This window comes from Delphinapterus leucas, chromosome 19, assembly GCF_059928025.1.
Source record: "Delphinapterus leucas isolate spDelLeu-1000000601 "Yukka" chromosome 19, BTC_Dleu_Yukka2, whole genome shotgun sequence".
NCBI classification, from domain to species: domain Eukaryota; kingdom Metazoa; phylum Chordata; class Mammalia; order Artiodactyla; family Monodontidae; genus Delphinapterus; species Delphinapterus leucas.
The window spans coordinates 64,137,192-64,155,809 of NC_143147.1; the positions used below are offsets into that span (position 1 = coordinate 64,137,192).

The following is an 18,618-nucleotide window of genomic DNA, read 5'->3' on the forward strand; positions in this document are numbered from 1 at the left end:
CCTGCCCCTGGAGAGGGGAGGGGCGAGGGTGATGAAAGGGCCCTTCATAGAGTGCCTCGCGCAGGAAGCCTTTCCAACCACCAGAAGGATCTGAGAAAACTGCAGTGACCTGCCGCCCGCCCCCACCCCCAACCCCAGCTGGAGGAAGCACGTGGCTTCGTGGCTTCAGGGTGGAGGGGTCTGACCAGGGGAACAGCGGAGTCGTCCCACCCAACTGCTCCCCGCTGGCTGTGGCTCGCGGGGCTGACACAGTTTCTTTGCAATAACTCGGATCTGCCTAGAAATCTGGCTTAAAGCCCCGCCCCCCGGCTCCCAGGCCAGTCTGTCCATCCCTCCAGTCCTGCAGCGCCCTCTGCTGTCTGAGCCCATAGCGACAGGCCAAAGGGGGAAGTCGGGCCGTAAGGCCCTCTGAGGAGCCCAAGCTTCCCCACTGACAAAGGAGCCAGGGCTTTGGGGCTGGGGGAGCCAAGATCCTCAAGACACCCCCATGTCAAAGACTGTCCCATTGTCCCTGCCGGCACATCTATAACCTGGCCGACCAAGGCGCTCAGCGTTTAATTCGGTGGAAAAGTAGGGTTTTGTTCTCTGGGGGAGGGCCCTCCCCTGGGCCAGGTTGCTGAAAACAGCAGATCCTCCAGAAGCCTGGCGGTTTGTCCCCTCCCACCCTTCCCCATCCCAGGAGAACGTGGACAGCTGTGACGCGCTTTACCCAACTAGCCCGAAGCGGGCTGGACGGGAATGTAAATGGGGTGGGGTGGGGGTGGCGCTGGGGGAGTGAGATTGCACCTCAGAAGCCCCTGGGAGCACCGGTATCGTGTGGGGAAGCAGAGGAAGTAAGCGCAGATAACAGGGAATCTTTGGCGATGCCCGCAGGTCGTGCAAACTTGAAGCCAGACGCAGAATGGAAAAAACGCTATTGGAGGCTAGATGACTAAAGGGAACACAGGAAATGTGGCAAACAAGGCATTTATTCTCCTGCCTGAGGACAAATAAGACCGGTAGAGGGAAAAGGGGGCCAGCAACCCAGTCACGATTAAGAAAGTGAAGAAAATTCTTCTGAACGAAAAGATACTCTCAGTGTGGAATTTAAAAGCTCTGTAGCAGACTCCGGGCAAACTTCTTGAAGGAAGACACTTGTCCCCAGATACATCTTCATTACGGTTTAATCAAGATCTTCCAAGAATCCAGGGAGAAAGGAGAGGTCGTGTTGAAAGATACAAGACTGAGGCTGAATCCTTCTACGCCAACCAGAAAGAAAAGTGGAGGGACATTTCCTATAAAGCTAAGAGAAACATTCCTTTCATCAAGAGCTGGATATGCACCAAACTAACATTTTTCTTTAAATTAACCACAGTGGGGACTTCCCTGGTGGCCTAGCAGGTAGGATTCAGCGCCTTCACTGTGGAGGCCCAGGTTCAATCCCTGGTCTGGGAACTGAGATCCTGCAAGCTGTGTGACACGGACCAAAAAAAAAAAAAAGAAAGAAAGAAAAGAGAAGAAAAATAACCTTAGTGTATGGGCCGGATTGTGTCTCCCTAAATTCACAGATTGAAGCCCTAACCCCCCTGTACCACAGAATGTGAATTTCAAGAGATGATTAAGTTAAAATGAGGCTATTAGGGTGACCACTCATCCAATATGACTGGTGTCCTCAAAAGAAGGAGAGACACCAGGCATGTGCCTGCAAAGAGGCAAGAGCTTTTTAAGACATAGATAGGAGACAGCTACCTGTCAGCCAAGGGAAAAAGTTTCAGAAGACACCAAACCTGCCAACACCTTGCTCTTGGACTTCCAGCGTCCAGAACCTTAAGAAAATGAATTTCTGTTGTTTAAGCCACTCGGTCTATGGCTTTTTTGTTGTTGTTGTTATGGCAGCCCTAGAAAACAAATACACATGGATGTAGAGACCAGAAGACAGCAAAAATCATATATAGACTTGGAAAGATGTGAAAGACACTAGAAAAATCATTGTCTTTAAATATTAACAAAGGGTTAAAAATAGAACATAAGATCAACTGACAAATTGTGTGTGGGGCGGGGGTTGGGGGGGGGACCTGTAAGGAAAAAACTTAGAATTCCAAAAAGGATTTCCGTTAGCCAAGCTATTTCAGCAGATGGGATGGAGGCGAGAAGGGTAACCCACACCCCTGCTGTCTTGTTCTCCAGAAGCCATTGAGAGTTTGACAATAGAAATGCATAAAGGAAACATGAGCCGTTTTGGTTTTTTTTTAAGATTTTTAGAAATTTCATGTCATGTCTGAAACATTTATATTAACATATTTCTATACAAATAACCCAAAGAAAGTTTAGTATTAGTTGTTTTGTTTGTTTGTTTGTTTTTTATACTGCAGGTTCTTATTAGTCATCAAGAGCAGTTTTAAGAATACTTTTCTTTCCCTTTTCAGTGACATGCTTGTCACAGTGATGATCTCGTCCTTTTATTAAAAGTTACGAAAATAGGGCTTCCCTGGTGGCGCAGTGGTTGAGAGTCCGCCTGCCGATGCAGGGGACGCGGGTTCGAGCCCCGGTCCGGGAAGATCCCACGTGCCGCGGAGCGGCTGGGCCCGTGAGCCATGGCCGCTGAGCCTGTGCATCCGGAGCCTGTGCCCCGCAACGGGAGAGGCCACAACAGTGAGAGGCCCGCGTACCACAAAAGAAAAAAAAAAAAAAGTTACGAAAATATTAAAAAGGAACTGCTACCTAATGCATCTTATTAGAGAAATATGAGACTGGTTCCTGAATCTGTTAAGTCCAGAACCAAAAAGTTACAAGTGACGCAAGCAGCCCTGAAGCTGCCCTTCCTCTAATCTCCTGCACCTGAGACCACCTGCAAGGTGACGGGTGGACTGAGAAGGAAACAGGGACCCGTAGACGTGAATTTGAGTCTCAGTGGTGTTCTTGACCAGCTTAGGGCCACGTGCATATCACTGAACCTCTCTGTGCCTCCGTTTCCTCTGTCTGTAAAATGGTCGCAATACTCAGGATCCTGGGTTATTTGAAAACACTGATGTCGCTCCAGCCTGTGGGTACAAGTGAGGTCACATTAATAGGGACACCCACATTCCCATGGCTTGAATCCCCCACCAGTGCAAAATGCTACCTGCCTCAGTAGAGCCTCCTCACCTGTTTCTGGAACTACCTGGTTTCCCTGGTGTTTGGGGACAGGTGAGTGAATCTTTCTGTCTCCTTGAAGACAGCCCACCAGCCAGTTGAAAGAGGCTTCCCATCTTCATTTTTTTTTTTCTTGGCTGTGCTACATAGCACACGGGATCCTAGTTCCCTGACCAGGGATTGAACCCAGGCCCCCCGCAGTGGCAGCACGAAGTCCCAACCACTGGACCAGCAGGAAAGTCCCAGGCTTCCAGTCTTGCTCCACCACAGTTGCCTTCCATGCCAAGGGTACCCCCTGGTACTGGGCAGCTCTCCTGCAGGGCCCCACAGGTTTCATATAGAGGGGGAGGGGGGTCTCTCCCTCAAGACATTCCATTTGATTCTGCATCAAAAGCACCTATCCTCTGTAGGGTGGACTTGGCCCCTGGGGCTGGGCTGGGGAAGGCCTCCTCTCACCTTCTTGTGCCCCTTCTTGGGGTACCTGGACTTGCACCCCCTCCTCCTTAAGCAAGGAATGAAGCTCTGGTGCATCAGCTCTACCCACGGACACGTCTGCGTGCACATAGTGCTACCGAACCAAACTTGATTCCACTTGCCTGCTCACAGTAAAGCCAATCTACTGACACTGGTTGTGGTGAAGGAAAGTGCAACGTTTATTGCAGGGCACCAAGCAAGGAGTCCAGGCAGCTAGGGCTTAAAAGGCCCGAACTCCTTATCTGGTATGTTAAATTACAAGGAAATACATTTATTGGAAAAAAGAAAACAGTCAAACAAGACAAAATAATAATAGTTTAATTGTTAAGCAAAGTCAAGGACCTTTAGTTCCTCCTCAAGGGCTGTAGATAGTACTCTGTGCCAAGTCCTCTGAGCTGTTTTGCAGATACCGAAACCCCTACCAGGTGGAAGAAATTAGCTGTATGCTGCCCACAAGCATGGAGACTCCAGACCAGTTGGAAACAGAAGGTTGACGATGTTGACTTCTGATTACCTCACTACCCACCAATCAGAAGAGTGTCCACAAGCTGATCACTCACCCTGCATCCCTCTCCCTCACCCTGTCTAAAAACCATTCCCTAAAAGCCATCGGGGAGTTGCAGCCTTCTGAGCATTAGCTGCCTGGACTCCTTGTTTGGCGCCCTGCGATCAATGTTGCCCTTTCCTTCACCACAACCGGGTGCCAGTAGATTGGCTTTACTGTGAGCAGGCAAGCGGACCCAAGTTTGGTTCGGTAACCATGGGGGAATCTGCCATGCCCCAGACCCACTCAGGGCCAGCTGAGACCTTGCTGTGGCAAAAGTGATGGGACTTACAGGTCCTCAATCCTCTCTCTGAACTCTTGGGACCAGAGGTGTCTCAGGATTCAGAATTTTTCAGAATAGAGGAGGGTAATGTGTGGTTTAGATAAAGTAACAGATCTCTATTCTGGCAGGGTGTAGGGCGTTGTCGCAAAATCACACCCGCTGAGGGTCTGCAGCGGAACCTATGCAGTGGGACAGCACCAAGACATATGTGGTCTTGTATCTATTCTGGTGTGTTTGTGGCAAACTCAGGAAAACTGTCTTGGTTTTCAGAGTTTTTGGAGTTTAGAATTGTGGATAAAGGATTGGGGACCTGCCTTTTCCTCCTTCTGGGTGTGGCTGAAAGTCCCTTCCTGGACATTTCTGCTGTGGGGAGAAGTAGAGAGGAAAGGGGGAAAGCCAAGTGCATTTATTTTGCACCGACCGTTTGCCCAGCACAGAACTGGCTCTTTCCCTTCTGTGATCCCATTAAGGGGTTGGGTGCCTGTGGGGGCCCGCCTGGACCTCACATTCAGGGGAAAGGTCAGCTCAGTCTGGTCTAAAAGCAGAAAGCAGACTGCTAATGTGTTTACCCAGTGCCTGGAGCCGGTGGGAGGTTTGTCTGCTAATCTCTCCCAGCTGCCTCTCCCGGCTGTAATGGCTGAAAGGAGGGAGGCTGGGAGGGGCCGAGCACAGCCCCTCAGAGTCTCAGATCGGCTGAGCCATCTCCCTTCCTCCCCTTGGTGGAGAAAGAGGCTTCTTCTCCAAGAGGAGTGAGCTTAGGGGTGTGGCCGGGAGCCCCCTTCCGCTCTCCTGGCCCTTGAGCTAAGAGGACATTTTCTTTCTTAGTCCTGGTCCTCAGCAACCATGGAAAGTGCAGCCCCAGGGCTGTTCTGGGGCCCTGAACCTGTTCTGGCTCCAGGGCAGGGATTTAATCAGTCCAGGATGCTAGAGACCCCAGAGGTTATGTCGCCCCAGGGCTGGGGCATTGAATCTGCTTCAGACCACTCCCTTTCAAAAAAAAGAAAAACAGACCACTCCCTTTCTCAGGCAGCCCGTCTCCCATTGTTCAGCCCCCTGCATTTGGTTCCCGCAGCCCAGGAAAGGCCTGGAATCCGGCGGACATCTCCCTTTCTCCCTGGCATTGCCACTAGAAGCCGGAGAAGTAATCAACTCAGGGAATGAGAGGTGGGCTCCAGGAAGGGGTGGCCTGGAAACAACTCATATTCATCCATCCATCCATCCATCTATCCATCTATTCAGTCACTCATTCATTCATTCATTCAACCAACATTAATTTAGCTTCCTGGGAAGCCACCCCTGAAGGAAGGAGCCTCTCCTTTCATCCCCAGATTGCAAAGTAGGGTATTGATAAAGTTTTGTGGAAGCAACCACAAAGACCCCAGTAATCTGGCTGTGAGCCACCCCAAGCTCCCTGCATGGGCTCCTCCTCTACAGTTCTGCCCCTTTGGGGAGTCCTGCAGGCTTCAGCACAGGTTCCGCCACCATGCCCGCTGGCTGTGACCCCAGGGTGCAGGGCAGGTGGGTGTCATGGATGACCTCCTGGACAGTGGCCCGGAAGGTCTTGCTCACAAAGGAGTAGAGCCCAAAGTTGACTGCTGTGTTGAGCATGGCCGCCATGTTGGCCACATCCAAGGCCAGGTGGACCCTCCAGTCCCGGTAGACGGGGGCCACGTACAGGTGGTAGAGCATGACAAAGATGCGGGGTGCCCAAAGGAGGGCAAAGAGCGTGGTGACACCCAGGAGGATGGCGGTGCTCTTGCCCACCCGGGGCCGAGGCCCACTCTGGCCCCTTCTCTGTAGCTGGCAGACAATGGCCGAGTTGGCGACCAGGAAAACGCCACAAGGGATGAAATAGACGATGAGGCAGTGAGCCCACTTGAGGACCTTGTCCAGTGTGCTGGGGGGGTCCTCGTCCCTCCACACGTCCATCCACCAGTAGAAGGGGATGCCAGTCAGCAGGGCAGCACCAAGGACAGCAGCGATGGCCCGCCGGGTCCGGCCTGGGGATGAAGTGGCCCGATGGTGCAGGGGGTGGCACAGGGCGCTGTACCGGTCGACCGTGAGCAGGACGGCGATCCAGATTGAGGCGTGGTTGGCAGCAAACTCCAGGATGTTAGCCGCGCGCACCACAGCCTGGGGCACCTTTCGGGCCAGCACTGCTCCCTGTAGGAGGAAGCCCACGAACACGATGACTACCTGGGTGATGACATCCGAGGCCGTGAGCGCCAGAAGGTAGTAGTAGGAGGGCTTCCTGGTCCTGGCGGCGAGGCGGGCCAGGGCCACTGTGGTCAGGAGGTTGACTGATGGCAACCGAGGTCAGGGAGGGGAGAGGTCAGAGGCGTTAGAAGGGCTCCTCGGATTTGCTTTCTCATCGTCCCTCCCCACCTGCTGGTTCTGGCTTCTCTTTTCCTCTTTCCAGACCCTTAAACCTCACTTTGTCTGGAAGGTTAATCAGATCAGCCCTGCCTTGTCCAGTCATGCGCTGTAGGCCACTGCCTTATACACTAGCTTCCCTGGCAACGGGCACAGGGATGGGCAGTTCCCTAATTCCACCCGTCCTTTCCTGCATCCACACCCCACCCGACCCCCAGCTCTGCTCTCTGAACGCAGTGGATGGTACAGGAAGCTTTTGATGGAGCTGGGGGCGGTCAGGCACAAACTTAGTCATCCTAGGAGGTGCCCATTCCTGGGGGTAGAAGGGGGCTGTCTGCTATGGTGAAAAGTTGGGTTTAGCTATAGAGCACCCCAACTCCTGGCCCCTCACTTTTACTCCCCATTATGCTTGGCTTTCCAGTGACCCAGATCACCCCACAAAGGCAAGGAGAGCCCTGGGGTCTATGATCCTGGGGTCAGCCCAGAGGATTGGCACCCATTGAAGGAGGACTCCAACTTCTGGGAAACCCCAGGACCCCAGACCCAGCTCCCCACTCACCAGGCAGCCCCAGGCCCAGCAGGACGCTGTAGTAGATGACAGGGATGACCCCGGCCACACACGGGGACCTCTCTGGGATCTCCGGCCAATGGCCTTCAAACTCCTGGCTCAGCCCACTGCCATTGGGTGTGAGCATTGGCGTCACCTGTAGCTGGCCAGCTAGGAAGCGCAGAGGGTGGGTTAGAGCATTTGGTTCCTTTCCAGCCTGGCCTGGCAGCAGCCCTACCCTGCCCCTGACCCTGAGGGCTTTACTCACCCCCACTCTGTGCAGACCCTGTGGTCAGGCCCAGCCAAACGGTAATGCTTCCTGCCAAGCACACTCCACCCCAGCCCACCCCCGCAGTGGCCCGGCTCCCCCGCTGGCGGGAAGAAGCACTTGTTGGCGTTTCTTGCTGACACGGAGATTATTTCTCGATCATATTTGCTCCTGGTGGATCTTCAGCCTGCAAAGCAGGGCCCTAAACGGGCTGCTAGTCACGGTCAGGAGGGGGTTTGGGGGTGGGGCGATTGTGAAATACCGGGGCCCTGGGCCTTGCTCCAGGCGGCCTGAGCCAGAGGGTCTGCACCGACGCTTGGGCAGCTGTGTTTTTAAAGCATCCCGGGTGATCCTGACCCACAGTAACTCACGGCTCTGCCAAACAGCCACCCCCCTCTTTAAGGAGAGACGTTACTAAGTTCCGCTCCTTTCTACGCTCGAGAGCACCCTCTCCTAGCGCTATTGGAGCTGGAATGGCCCCGGTTTTCAGACTGGGAAACTGAGTCCAGAGGGGGTAAGGTGACCTGCCTGCCGTCACACGCAGCTGGCAGGTGGCCAGTCTGGGATAAGGACCAACCTCATGCTCTGGTCCCTGCCTCTCTTAGTCCACACTTTAGGAGTTTAGGTTCCACCTTCCAGCTTTTGATGTTTCCATATCCGCTTCAAGCTCCCCTCTCCCGGACTCTAGATTCCTCACTGGCCCTGCCACCTTACTCTCCCTGCCCACCCTGGCCCTAGACACTTTACCTGTCTCTTGTCCTGCAAGCCTCATGCTCCTGGGTCCTGAGTCCTGGGTCACCCCGTGGCTTTTTCTGGTGGCCCCAGCAGCTCGCTCTCATCATGCCAGCTCTCCGAGCGGTTGTTTGCCCCAGGATTATTCCAGCCGTGCTGAGCCTGACGGTCGGTGCAGGGAGGTGGGGTGGAGGGGGGAGGGAGGAGGGGGAAGGGGAGGGCGGGGCAGAGGCTGAGGGGAAGGTCTGTAAAGTAGTCGCTGCCCGGAGCAAACCAGGATGGGGAGGGTGCACAGGCAGGGAAGGGGCGAGGCTGGGAGGCAGACCTTGGGGCGGGGTGGGGGGGGGTAGCATCAGGGCTCTGGTTGGGCTGCCTCGTGCTCCAGGGCACTCTGGGAACGGGCCTGGCCTCGGTCTGGCAGTCAAACCCTGGGCGTGAGGCGTTTGGGGAAAGGCAGACAGATTCCAGGAGCTGACTCAGACGGGGCTGTGGGGAGGGAACCAGTGCTGGGGAGGGAGAATTGAGGCTGCCCTGGGCAGGACCCAGATCTGGAGCGAAGCCTCACGGGCCAGGTTTGAAGGAGTCAGTGCCGCGGTGGCTGTGGGTGGTGGGACGAGAAGGAGACTCTACCCAGGCGGGCTGTTGGCCTGGAAGGATGGCAGGAAGCTATGCCCAGTGCTGGCCGTGACGGCCAGGCCAGCGGAAGCCTGACCAGGCTGCCAGCAGCGCTGGGAAACCCAGACCCAGCGGCTCCTTGCAAGCCGTTGTTTTCCTGGCCCTGGTGAAATGGACTTTCCTTTAAGGAAAATTAGTCACCGGCCGATCAACACCATCCGGCGTGGCTTGCGCCCTGGAGAGGCTGGAACCTGCGCCCAGCCGGCTCCCCAGCCCCATGCGGGGAAGAGCGACCGGTGCAGCCCACAGAGGGCACCCGGGACGACGTGTGGAGGGGCTCGAGGAGAGCTGAGGCCCAGCCAGCACTCGCTTCCCACGCTCACCCTCTGGGAACGTCCCAGAGCTGGTTTCCCTACGTTAGATCCCAATTCCGGGGCTGGAGCTACCTGGATGCCCACCCCCAGCCTCACCTCCACGCGCAACCCTGGAACTCACAGAGGCCTTGCTGACCCCTGCTGGCTGGGGCCTGACCCTGAAGTCCTCCGAGAGTCCTCTGGCTTTGGCCAGGTCCCCTGGGTGGCACAGTGGGACCAGAGTAGGCACTACCCACTCAGGTCCCCAGGCAGAGTGTCCAGGACTCCAGACCCAGAGGGTGCAAGTAGCACAGATAATTCCTCAGGCCACCACCTCCCTGCACCAGGACGCTGTGGATGAACAGGGGGCCGTTTACAGCCGGGTGTGAGGGTCTCTGCTGACATTTCCTGAGGACCTACCCTGTCCTACACGTGTCACCCTCCCGGCAGCCCCTCAAGCTAACCCAGGTTACCTCCGTTTCACACAAGAGGGGACCGAGGCTCAGAGAAGGCCGGCAACTACGCTAAACCCACAGAGCTAGCAAGTGGAGGCTGGAAATTGAACGTGGGTTTGTCCCTCCCCCAGAGCTGTTCGCTGGTCACTCGCTCCCACCATCTGCTCTCCGGAAGAGCAGGGGCTGAGGCAGCACGAGGCCACTGTGAGCTCGGGCTTTACGGGGAGAGGAAGTGGGCCAGGCGGACAAAACTCAGATGCGGAAGGCCCTCCAGTCGGGGGACAGCAGGATGGAGGCAGGAAGGCAGGTGTGCCGCCGCGGGACAGCCCGGCTTCAGGGGAAGCTTTCAATATCATGTCAGTTACTTCAGGGCGCAATTCCTTCCTGTGTAGCATCGCTGTGCCCCCCTGAATCCACGTGGCCTGGAACCTAAGCTCAGGATTCCCTCTTCCCCAATCTAAGCGTTTGGGGGCTCCCTAGCTCAGGAAGGGAGACGTCACAGGTGCATGGGAGGCTGCAGCTGGGGTGGGGCTGGGGCTGGGAGCCCACCCCTCCGCCGTCCTGTGTCTGATCACTCACGCCACAGATCCAGAAACTCTACATCTGCCCCAAGCTTGCTTCTCCAGCACTAGAGATTCCTTGCCCCACGGGGATCATCTACGGCTACTGAAACATTGGCTACTGAACATTCGTTCAGGTTTTTCCATAAGCTGTTACCCAAAGGGCCGAATGAACTTTTTCGCCAACACAGTAGCTTCCCAAAGACAGTATGGGGCTGTGGAAAGAAAAGTCAAGCAGTAACGCAGCACTTGAATCCTGGCTCTGCCCATTCTGAGCCGTGAAACCTCAGACAAGTCCCTTGAGTTATAGATACCCTTGCCTCGGGTGGGAAGCGACACTGCTCTCTGTTCTAGCTCAGAGTTGCTCTCAAGGAATTATGGAGCTTCCAGGTCGACAGGGCAAAATGAAACAGATTGTCTCAGATCTTCCATCTCCAAGATTGGGCAGGGCAAACGCCCTCCTTCTTCTCTCCAGCTCCAAGACTCTCACGCACACCACACACACACACGCATGCAGGGAATTCCCTGGCAGTCCAGTGGTTAGGACGCCGCGCTTCCACTGTAGGGGGCACGGGTTCGATCCCTGGTCAGGGAAATAAGATCATGCATGCTGTGCGGTGTGGCCCAAACAAAACACATGCATGCACACCTACACACCACACACACACACACGTGTGCACACATACATAGCACGCGCGCACACACACACACACACACACACAATCCAGAAAACCTCAGACTAAGAAAATGAGAATGGAGAGTGCGTATTCCTGGAGAGCCAGTTTCTAAATCAGTAGAGGGGTTTCAGGGATAACAGAAGTTAGAGCTAGTAAGAGATGGAGCCTCTCAGAGATGGGGAGTCAGAGGTGACCCTCCTGAGTCTTCTTGGTAACCTGGGACCTCCCCGATCCCTGCACACTTGAAATGCCATCCATGTAATTCTAGCAGGTAGACCTTAGCTTGGGGGTGTACATGACAATCGCCGAGATGCTGAGAAGACACATGTGCCCTGGCTCCTAGGTGGAGTGGGGGAGATTCCAGTGCAGGCAGCCACACCTCTAGGGGCTGATGCAGCGCGAAGTTAAGACCATTTTCTGAGTAGTGGGTTCTCTTAGCCTCATCTTTTTATCATCAACATTCCTGTCGGAAAACATTGCACATGGAAGCCGGGATGCCCTCAGAGGCCACGACCTCCGTCACACTGAGGCTCTGTTTTTCTGAGCTGGGCCAGGGAGGTGGTGCAGCCCACGGGAAGGGCAGGCGGGCAGCCAGTGGGCAAGGGATGGTGGATCTGGACGAGGGGAACCAGGCGTGAAGGTCAGGACAGCCGGGAGGGGTTTCCGCTGGGCTGGACAGCTACATGTTTGCCAACCCGGACGAGGCAGGTGCCAGACCCACTTCCCGCTCTCTCTGTGGCTCCAGAGAGGGGGGTGGAGCTGTTGGGTCTCTCTGTGCCAGCCCGGGGCAGAAATCAATGCGTGGAGCTGGTCCCTGGCATCCAGAGAGCAAAGGAGGGTGGGCTCCCACCCATCCCCAGTTAAAGACCCAGCCTCACGAGAAACTCTGAGCTGGATCTCTCAGGAGCACACCCCCCCTCCACCATTTCAATTCATCAACTTGGAAGGACTCCCTCCCATGGAGATCGGGGCCAGGCCCTACTTGCTTCTGGAAAAGGTGAGGCCTCCCCAGCACCTGCCCACCCATAACACACACCCCTTGGGCGCTAGACGCCACCCTCCTCTCTCTGTTCCTTTGTCCTTAGAAGAGCTCTCCTCTGTACTAACCCAGCTGAAACGGCCACCCAGCTCTCTGCCTGTTTCTCCAACTGTCAGGGTGGGGTACTGGGTCTGCTGTGTGTCTCCTTGGAACTCTGAGATGGAAAAATTACACTAGGAGGTTGGACAGAAGCTGGTGAAAGAAGCCTTCCAACAAGGTGAACCAAGAGACCTGAGACCTCTTGGGAAGGTGAATTAAAGGAAGGAAGTGACCAGGCATCTCTAGTCCCCATGCCTGGATTTGGGCTGCTTGGGCGGGGTGTGGGATGCCTGCCGAGGACCAGCCTCCAGCGAGGCGGCCAGCTCTGTTCTGGGCAGGGGTCTTCCGTGCAGGGGTGCACAGGCTCGGGTGCAGCTCCTCTATGCCCAGCCCTGCCATATTAGCTCACCTTGACCCTGGGTGAGGGGTGTGATGGTCACAGCCCCCACCTCCCTAAAGACTCATCACCCTCCCAGGAACATTCTTCAAAGAAGACACGAAAATGCTACCAGTTACCCCGTGGGCCCCTATTTGAGACCCTTGCCCTCCTTTCTGGAGAGCCAGCCCACCCCAAAATGGGAGAGGGGGAGGGGTGGGAGCCTGAGCTGCCGCCGTGTTTCTCTTCCAGGCCCTTCCTTTGCAGCCGGCTCACCACGGCTCCCCAGCCGTGACGCTGGCAAGCTCGTGCTCTGTGCCAGGGTGGAGGCTGAGCCTGGGATCCGGGGAGGGGGCCGGCGACCCTCTGTGCTGGTGGCGGCCGCTGGTTCTGGAGCCCCCTGCCTGCCCTTTGGAGAGCCTTAAACTTCCCAGAAGAGGAACGACCCGCTGTGCCAGGTGGTAGGAGCTATGGGGGAGGGTGCCGGATCCGTCCCCCTCAGGGGCCCACCGGCAGTACAATAGCCCCTGGGGCTGCTGCTCTCTGGCTTAACTCGTTGCCCGGGCAACAGCTGGGGCCCGTTTCCACCAATCCACGGCAGAGGCTGGGTGGTGGGCGGGAAGCCAGCCGGGGAAGGGAGGGCACCAGCCCCTTGGGCGGGACCCTATATAAGGAGGAGGAATGTGAGTGGAGAGGTCTGGGCTTCGCTCTCCCTCCAGTGGGCTTGGGGGCAGGGCACAAAGATGCTTAGGCTGGGCTACACCAAACCTGGGTCCTGGGCCAGCTTCTGGGCCATCCTGACCCTAGTGGGCCTGGTCACTCGTGCAGGTGAGTGGGCAGGGGGCAGGGAGAAGGGGCAGGACCTTCCGGCTTTAGCCACACACGGCCAGGAGGGGGCGGTGTCCAGCCAGCCAGGACGGGCGCAGAGTGGATTTGATCACACAGCTCCGTGGAGGAGGGCAGCCTGCCTCCGAGGGGACGAGGGCTGGGCAGGCGGGCAGGCAGGAGTCTCAACGACAAGAAGACCCTTCCACTGTCCATTGTCCCAGGCAGCTGGGCCCAGCTAGAGGCGAGTGGGGTGCCATCAGCATTCAGGGCCTTCAATGTGACAGCTTGGAGAGGCGGGGCTGGGAGATAACCTCGGGCTCCTCTCTCACCCTTTCTTCCTCCCTCTCTCTCCCTCTTGCTTTACACAAAGATGCTCTGCTCTCCTGTGAGTGCCCTCTCCAAGAGCGCACATGGGCCTCGGGACAAGTGTGTGTGTGTGTGCGTGTGTGAGTGCATGTGTGTGCATGTGTGAGTGTGAGTACGTGTGTGTGTGTGTGTGCGTGCGCGCGCTGGGGGGTAGGTGTGCCCATCTGCTGCTGTCAGCTCCTCACACTGGGCTCCGCTTGGAGAAGCTGCTGGCAGTGTTTTCTGTCATTGAGTTTTCTGTCACCGAGGGCATGTCCCCAGCTGACCCTCACGGTATCCCTGGAAACTTGCGAGAAGGGCCCAGCGCGCCCAGCCTGCAGGGCGGGAACACCAGCCTCAAGGCACAGGTACCCCGAGAGTCCTGTCCAGGACAAGCTGGCCCTCTGTGCTTTCTCTGGTCTCCCGCAGGCCAGTGGAGACGGGACCCAGGAGGGCTGCTGGGCCTGGAAGCAGCTTCCCCTCCAGGCTGCAGCCTCCTCTCACAGCCAGGCCCTCCCCTCCCACTCAGCGCTGGGGCGGATCCTCGGCCCCCCCCACCCCCCAGGTTGCCAAGCCCATCCTCTTCCAGGGCCTCTGGCAGGCTCCTTCTCAACGCTTCCTCAGGGAGCCTGTCTCTGATTCCTGCACCTAAAGGAGCTGCCACCCCACTGCTATCACCTCCCTTATTTACCACAGTCTAAAGCTAGAGTGCTTACCTGTGTATGGATTGCCTGTCTAAGGAGCTTGTGCTTTGATGAGTGTAAGAAGCTGGCTTGTTTTGTTCACTGCGCTATTCTGAGCTCCCAGGAGCGTGTCTGGCTTGTAGTAAGTGCTCAGTTTGTTAGTGACTGCACTCCTTTGGACAACTCTTCCGAGGGGTGAGGTGCACAGTTCTTCAGGAGGTGAGACGGGGGGGAACCAAGAGGTTCCTCCACCCCCGCCTAGGGGTCTGGCATCATGGAGACCAGCTCTGGACACTTTGTCCCACGCTGGGTCACGAGCTCTCCCCGCCAGGAATCTGCCCACCTTCCAAGAGCATCCTCTCAGGGTCTGCTCAGGGTCAGGTTTACAAGCTTCCCCACCCAGGATGTGCTTGTGTGCACACACGTGCATCCACGCACTTCATGGGCACAAACAGGTGAGCACACAGCCTCCCCAGGCTCATCCACTCTCTGCCCACATCCAACCACATGCATCTCCAGCTGGTCCCTCTGCAACCCCAGCATGCTGCCCGGGGCCTGGGTGCCTTCTCAGGCTGTGCCGTGTTCCTTCCTGCTGCAGCCCAGAAAACCGATGTCGGCGGAGAGTCAACGGGCACCTCCATCAACCACTCCCAGACGCTGCTCCAACGCCTGCAGGAGCTGCTGCGGCAGGGCAATGCCAGCGACGTGGTGCTGCGGGTCCAGGCTGCGGGCACCGACGAGGTCCGAGTCTTCCACGCCCACCGCCTGCTGCTGGGACTGCACAGTGAGCTGTTCCGGGAGCTGTTGAGTAACCAGAGCGAGGTGGTGCTGCAGGAGCCCCGGGACGGTGCTGCTGTCTTTGACAAGTTCATCAGGTGGGGAAGGATCAGGGGGAAGACTCCAGGACTTTCCAAGCCCCTGGCTTCTCCACTCACAGGGTGATGGAAGCCCTGGATCCTAGCAGACATCATGCCCATTCCCTGGATGTCATTAGGATGACCGTGCAACCGCCTCCTTCTTCCCTCCTTCCACTGCACTCCTGCAAAATGCAGCGTGACTCCCCTGCCCTTGCCTGGAGGCTCTGTGTGGTTTGATGTCACTTACCAGTTACCCTCAGAGCTGTTTCCAAATCTGGCCCTGAGAGCTTTTAAAAACTGTAGATTCCCGGGCCCCACCCTGGATCCTGGGCTTCCCGTCTAGGGTTGGGCCAAGCAGTCGTTTCTTTCCTTTCTTAAAAAAATATTTATTTACTTATTTGGCTGTGCCGGGTCTTAGTTGTGGCACGTGGGATCTTTAGCTGCGGCATGCGGGATCCAGCTCCCTGACCAGGGATCGAACCCGCCCCCCGCGTTGGGAGCGCAGAGTCTTAGCCACTGGACCACCAGAGAAGTCCCCCAAGCAGTCGTTTCTTATTTTAATGTCTCCGGGTGGCTTTGGTGTCTGGCCCCGTTTTGAACCAGAGGGCTAGGGAGCTAAAAACGTTAGCCATCTCTCTGCCCCATCTCCTGCCTCCTGCTAGTGGGGCACCATTCACACTCTAGCCTGAGAAAGTGACCCTGATTTGACGGCTTAGATAAGATGGCTGCAGAATTCGGGTCATTGTTTCCAACTTCCGGGCAACGGGAAGAGGGATAACACAGAAGGGCCAAAGGGTCTCCCCGCCACCCCAGTCAGTTCTATTTAACCAGCATTCCCCCAATCCCACTCTGTGTCTCTGCGGAAACCTCATTGGCTAGAATTCAGTCACATGACCGCGCTCATTCTAAGGGAGCCTGGGAAACACCTTTTAGTCCCAGAGGCAAACAGCGAAGCGAAATGTCTTGCCCGCTCTCATAGCGAGCAGCTGGCGGCATGTGAGTCCAGACAGTAAACCCCGCAATGGCAGGAGCTACATCTGTCTTGTTCTAGCACAGAGCTCGGCACCTAGTAGGTGCTCAATACATGCGTGCTATTTCCATGTCCCCACGAGAAACGGAAAGAAGAGGCCGTGAGGTCGGATGGGCCTGGGAGGGCCCTTCTGTTGGCGCCCTTGCCCATGATGGTCTCTGACCAAGGCCGGGGCCCTCTGGACCCAGAAAGCGGCTCTGGGTGGGGTCGGGGTGGGCCCGCCCGCCCTGACCGCGCCCCATCTCTGCGCCTTTCCGGCAGGTACCTCTACTGCGGCGAACTGATCGTGCTGCTGGCGCAGGCCATCCCCCTGCACAGGCTGGCCACCAAGTACGGCGTGTCCTCCCTGCAGCGGGGCGTGGCCGACTACATGCGCGCGCACCTGGCGGGCGGCGCGGGCCCGGCGGTGGGCTGGTACCACTACGCGGTGAGCACCGGGGACGAGGCCCTGCGTCAGAGCTGCCTGCAGTTCCTGGCCTGGAACCTGTCGGCCGTGGCGGGGAGCGCCGAGTGGGGCGCCGTGAGCCCCGAGCTGCTGGCGCAGCTGCTGCCGCGCTCGGACCTGGTGCTGCAGGACGAGCTGGAGCTGTTCCACGCGCTGGAGGCGTGGCTGGGCCGCGCGCGGCCGCCCCCCGCCGTGGCCGAGCGGGCGCTGCGCTCCATCCGCTACCCCATGATCCCGCCGGCGCAGCTGTTCCAGCTGCAGGCGCGCTCGGCAGCCCTGGCGCGCCACGGCCCGGCGGTGGCCGACCTCCTGCTGCAGGCCTACCAGTTCCACGCCGCCTCGCCGCTGCACTATGCCAAGTTCTTCGACGTCAACGGCAGCTCCTTCCTGCCCCGCAACTACCTCGCGCCCGCGTGGGGCGCCCCGTGGGTCATCAACAACCCGGCCCGCGACGATCGCAGCACCAGCTTCCAGACGCAGCTGGGCCCCAGCGGCCACGACTCGGGCCGCCGGGTCACGTGGAACGTGCTCTTCTCGCCGCGCTGGCTGCCCGTCAGCCTGCGGCCCGTCTACGCGGATGCCGCGGGCACCGCGCTGCCCCTCGCGCGCCCCGAGGACGGCCGGCCGCGGCTCGTGGTCACGCCGGCCAGCAGCGGCGGCGACGCGGCGGGCGTGAGCTTCCAGAAGACCGTGCTGGTGGGGACGCGCCAGCACGGCCGCCTGCTGGTCCGCCACGCCTACAGCTTTCACCAGAGCAGCGAGGAGGCCGGCGACTTCCTGGCGCACGCCGACCTGCAGCGGCGCAACTCCGAGTACCTGGTGGAGAACGCCCTGCACCTGCACCTCATCGTGAAGCCCGTCTACCACCCCCTCATCCGGACCCCCAAGTAGCCAAGCGGGGCCCAGGGCGGGAAGCTCGGCGTCCCTGAGGCCTCTGGATCGGGAAATACAGGCCCGGCAGAGATGGGCCAGAGGGACCAGGAGTGGCATGGCCAGTGGAGGTGCCCACCCTGGCCCCCTGGGTGGAATCCACCTGAGGGGTGGTAGACCACATGCCTGGTTTCAGGAGCTGATTTCACACTGACCTGAAGGTAACGCTCTTGGTAGAATAAACCGGTGCTCAGAGAGGCGAGGGGGTGCTTAACCCACCCAGTTCGCGGGTAAAAACCATCCAAGGGGGGCTGCACAGGTCAGGGGCTCCCCATCTTTCTTTAGCTTTTCCCTGAGGGCCGCACCTCCACAGGGAACAGGGCAGGTAAAAGCATCCAACTGGTCAAGGCACTAGGTACCCCTGTGGGAGCTTTCTCACCCTGAAGCTGGGGGGCTTAGCTGAGCAACTTCTGAGTCCCGACTTGCAGGGGGTAACCACTTCATTTGGCTTGTGGACCACCCCAAGTCTCTGGCCTCTCCTGGGAGGGGGTCTGGGGAGGGGGGAAGGCTGGTGGGAGGGGATGTGAATGGGCCTTATAGCTCTGCCCTTCCTGGGGAAAGACCTCAGGGTCTAGAGGAAAACTGCTTTCCCCCAGGTGTTTGTAGGTTGGTGCTGTACAACCAGCCAGAGGGCAGTAGAGGGTGGTGGTGGTGGTGGGAGGGGAGTTGGGTTGAATCTTAGTCAGTCATGGCCACCCCACATTTCAGGCAAGGTCTGGTTTCCAACACAACCATCAAGACTCAAACGGGATTTTATTGTTAAAAAGGGGGCTTGGTGAGGGCGGAAGCCACTGCTAAGTAACAAAACCAGATTCCCTCCCCGACCCCAAGCACAGCATGGGAATGTTCCTGCCCCAGATGTGGGCCCAGGAGCCCTGTCCCATTAACAGTTCCCTCCCCCCCATTTCTGAGGCCAAGTCGGGCCACAGGTCTCAGAACGGGGTTTTGGCAGCAGGGTTTTCTGTCCAGGGCTGGGAGGCCAGGGAGCCCTGCCATCCCGGCCGTGCCTCCTGGGCTCACCTCCCTTTCCCAGTGGCACCGCAAGCACGGAAGT

General features: G+C 57.7%; 2 protein-coding genes across 2 annotated transcripts; one reads left to right on the plus strand and one right to left on the minus strand.

Moving 5' to 3' along the window:
* Positions 1–3,886: 3,886 nt before the first annotated feature.
* Positions 3,887–8,494, minus strand: GPR142 (G protein-coupled receptor 142). Its single transcript, XM_022589729.2, has 3 exons — positions 8,348–8,494; positions 7,345–7,503; positions 3,887–6,712 (listed from the first exon to the last, which is right to left on the minus strand). The coding sequence occupies exons 1-3, from the start codon at positions 8,370–8,372 to the stop codon at positions 5,841–5,843; spliced, it is 1,056 nt and encodes a 351-aa protein (XP_022445437.2). The 5' UTR covers positions 8,373–8,494; the 3' UTR covers positions 3,887–5,840.
* Positions 8,495–12,774: 4,280 nt separating this feature from the next.
* On the plus strand, positions 12,775–18,032 carry BTBD17 (BTB domain containing 17). Its single transcript, XM_089901687.1, has 4 exons — positions 12,775–13,274; positions 14,654–14,667; positions 14,822–15,177; positions 16,451–18,032. Exons 1-4 carry the CDS (start codon positions 13,190–13,192, stop codon positions 17,523–17,525), a joined length of 1,530 nt encoding a protein of 509 aa, XP_089757813.1. The 5' UTR covers positions 12,775–13,189; the 3' UTR covers positions 17,526–18,032.
* Positions 18,033–18,618: the final 586 nt, after the last annotated feature.

Excerpts from the sequence above, each read along its gene's own strand:
- GPR142 (XM_022589729.2), bottom strand. The coding sequence starts at position 8,372 with ATGAGGCTTGCAGGACAAGAGACAG. Across the intron at positions 7,504-8,347 it reads GCTTGCAGGACAAGAGACAG|CTGGCCAGCTACAGGTGACG; the intron begins GTAAAGTGTCTA and ends TGCGCTTCCTAG. Across the intron at positions 6,713-7,344 it reads GCTGGGCCTGGGGCTGCCTG|TCAACCTCCTGACCACAGTG; the intron begins GTGAGTGGGGAG and ends GGTTGCCATCAG.
- BTBD17 (XM_089901687.1), top strand. The coding sequence starts at position 13,190 with ATGCTTAGGCTGGGCTACACCAAACCTGGGTCCTGGGCCAGCTTCTGG. Across the intron at positions 15,178-16,450 it reads GTCTTTGACAAGTTCATCAG|GTACCTCTACTGCGGCGAAC; the intron begins GTGGGGAAGGAT and ends CCTTTCCGGCAG.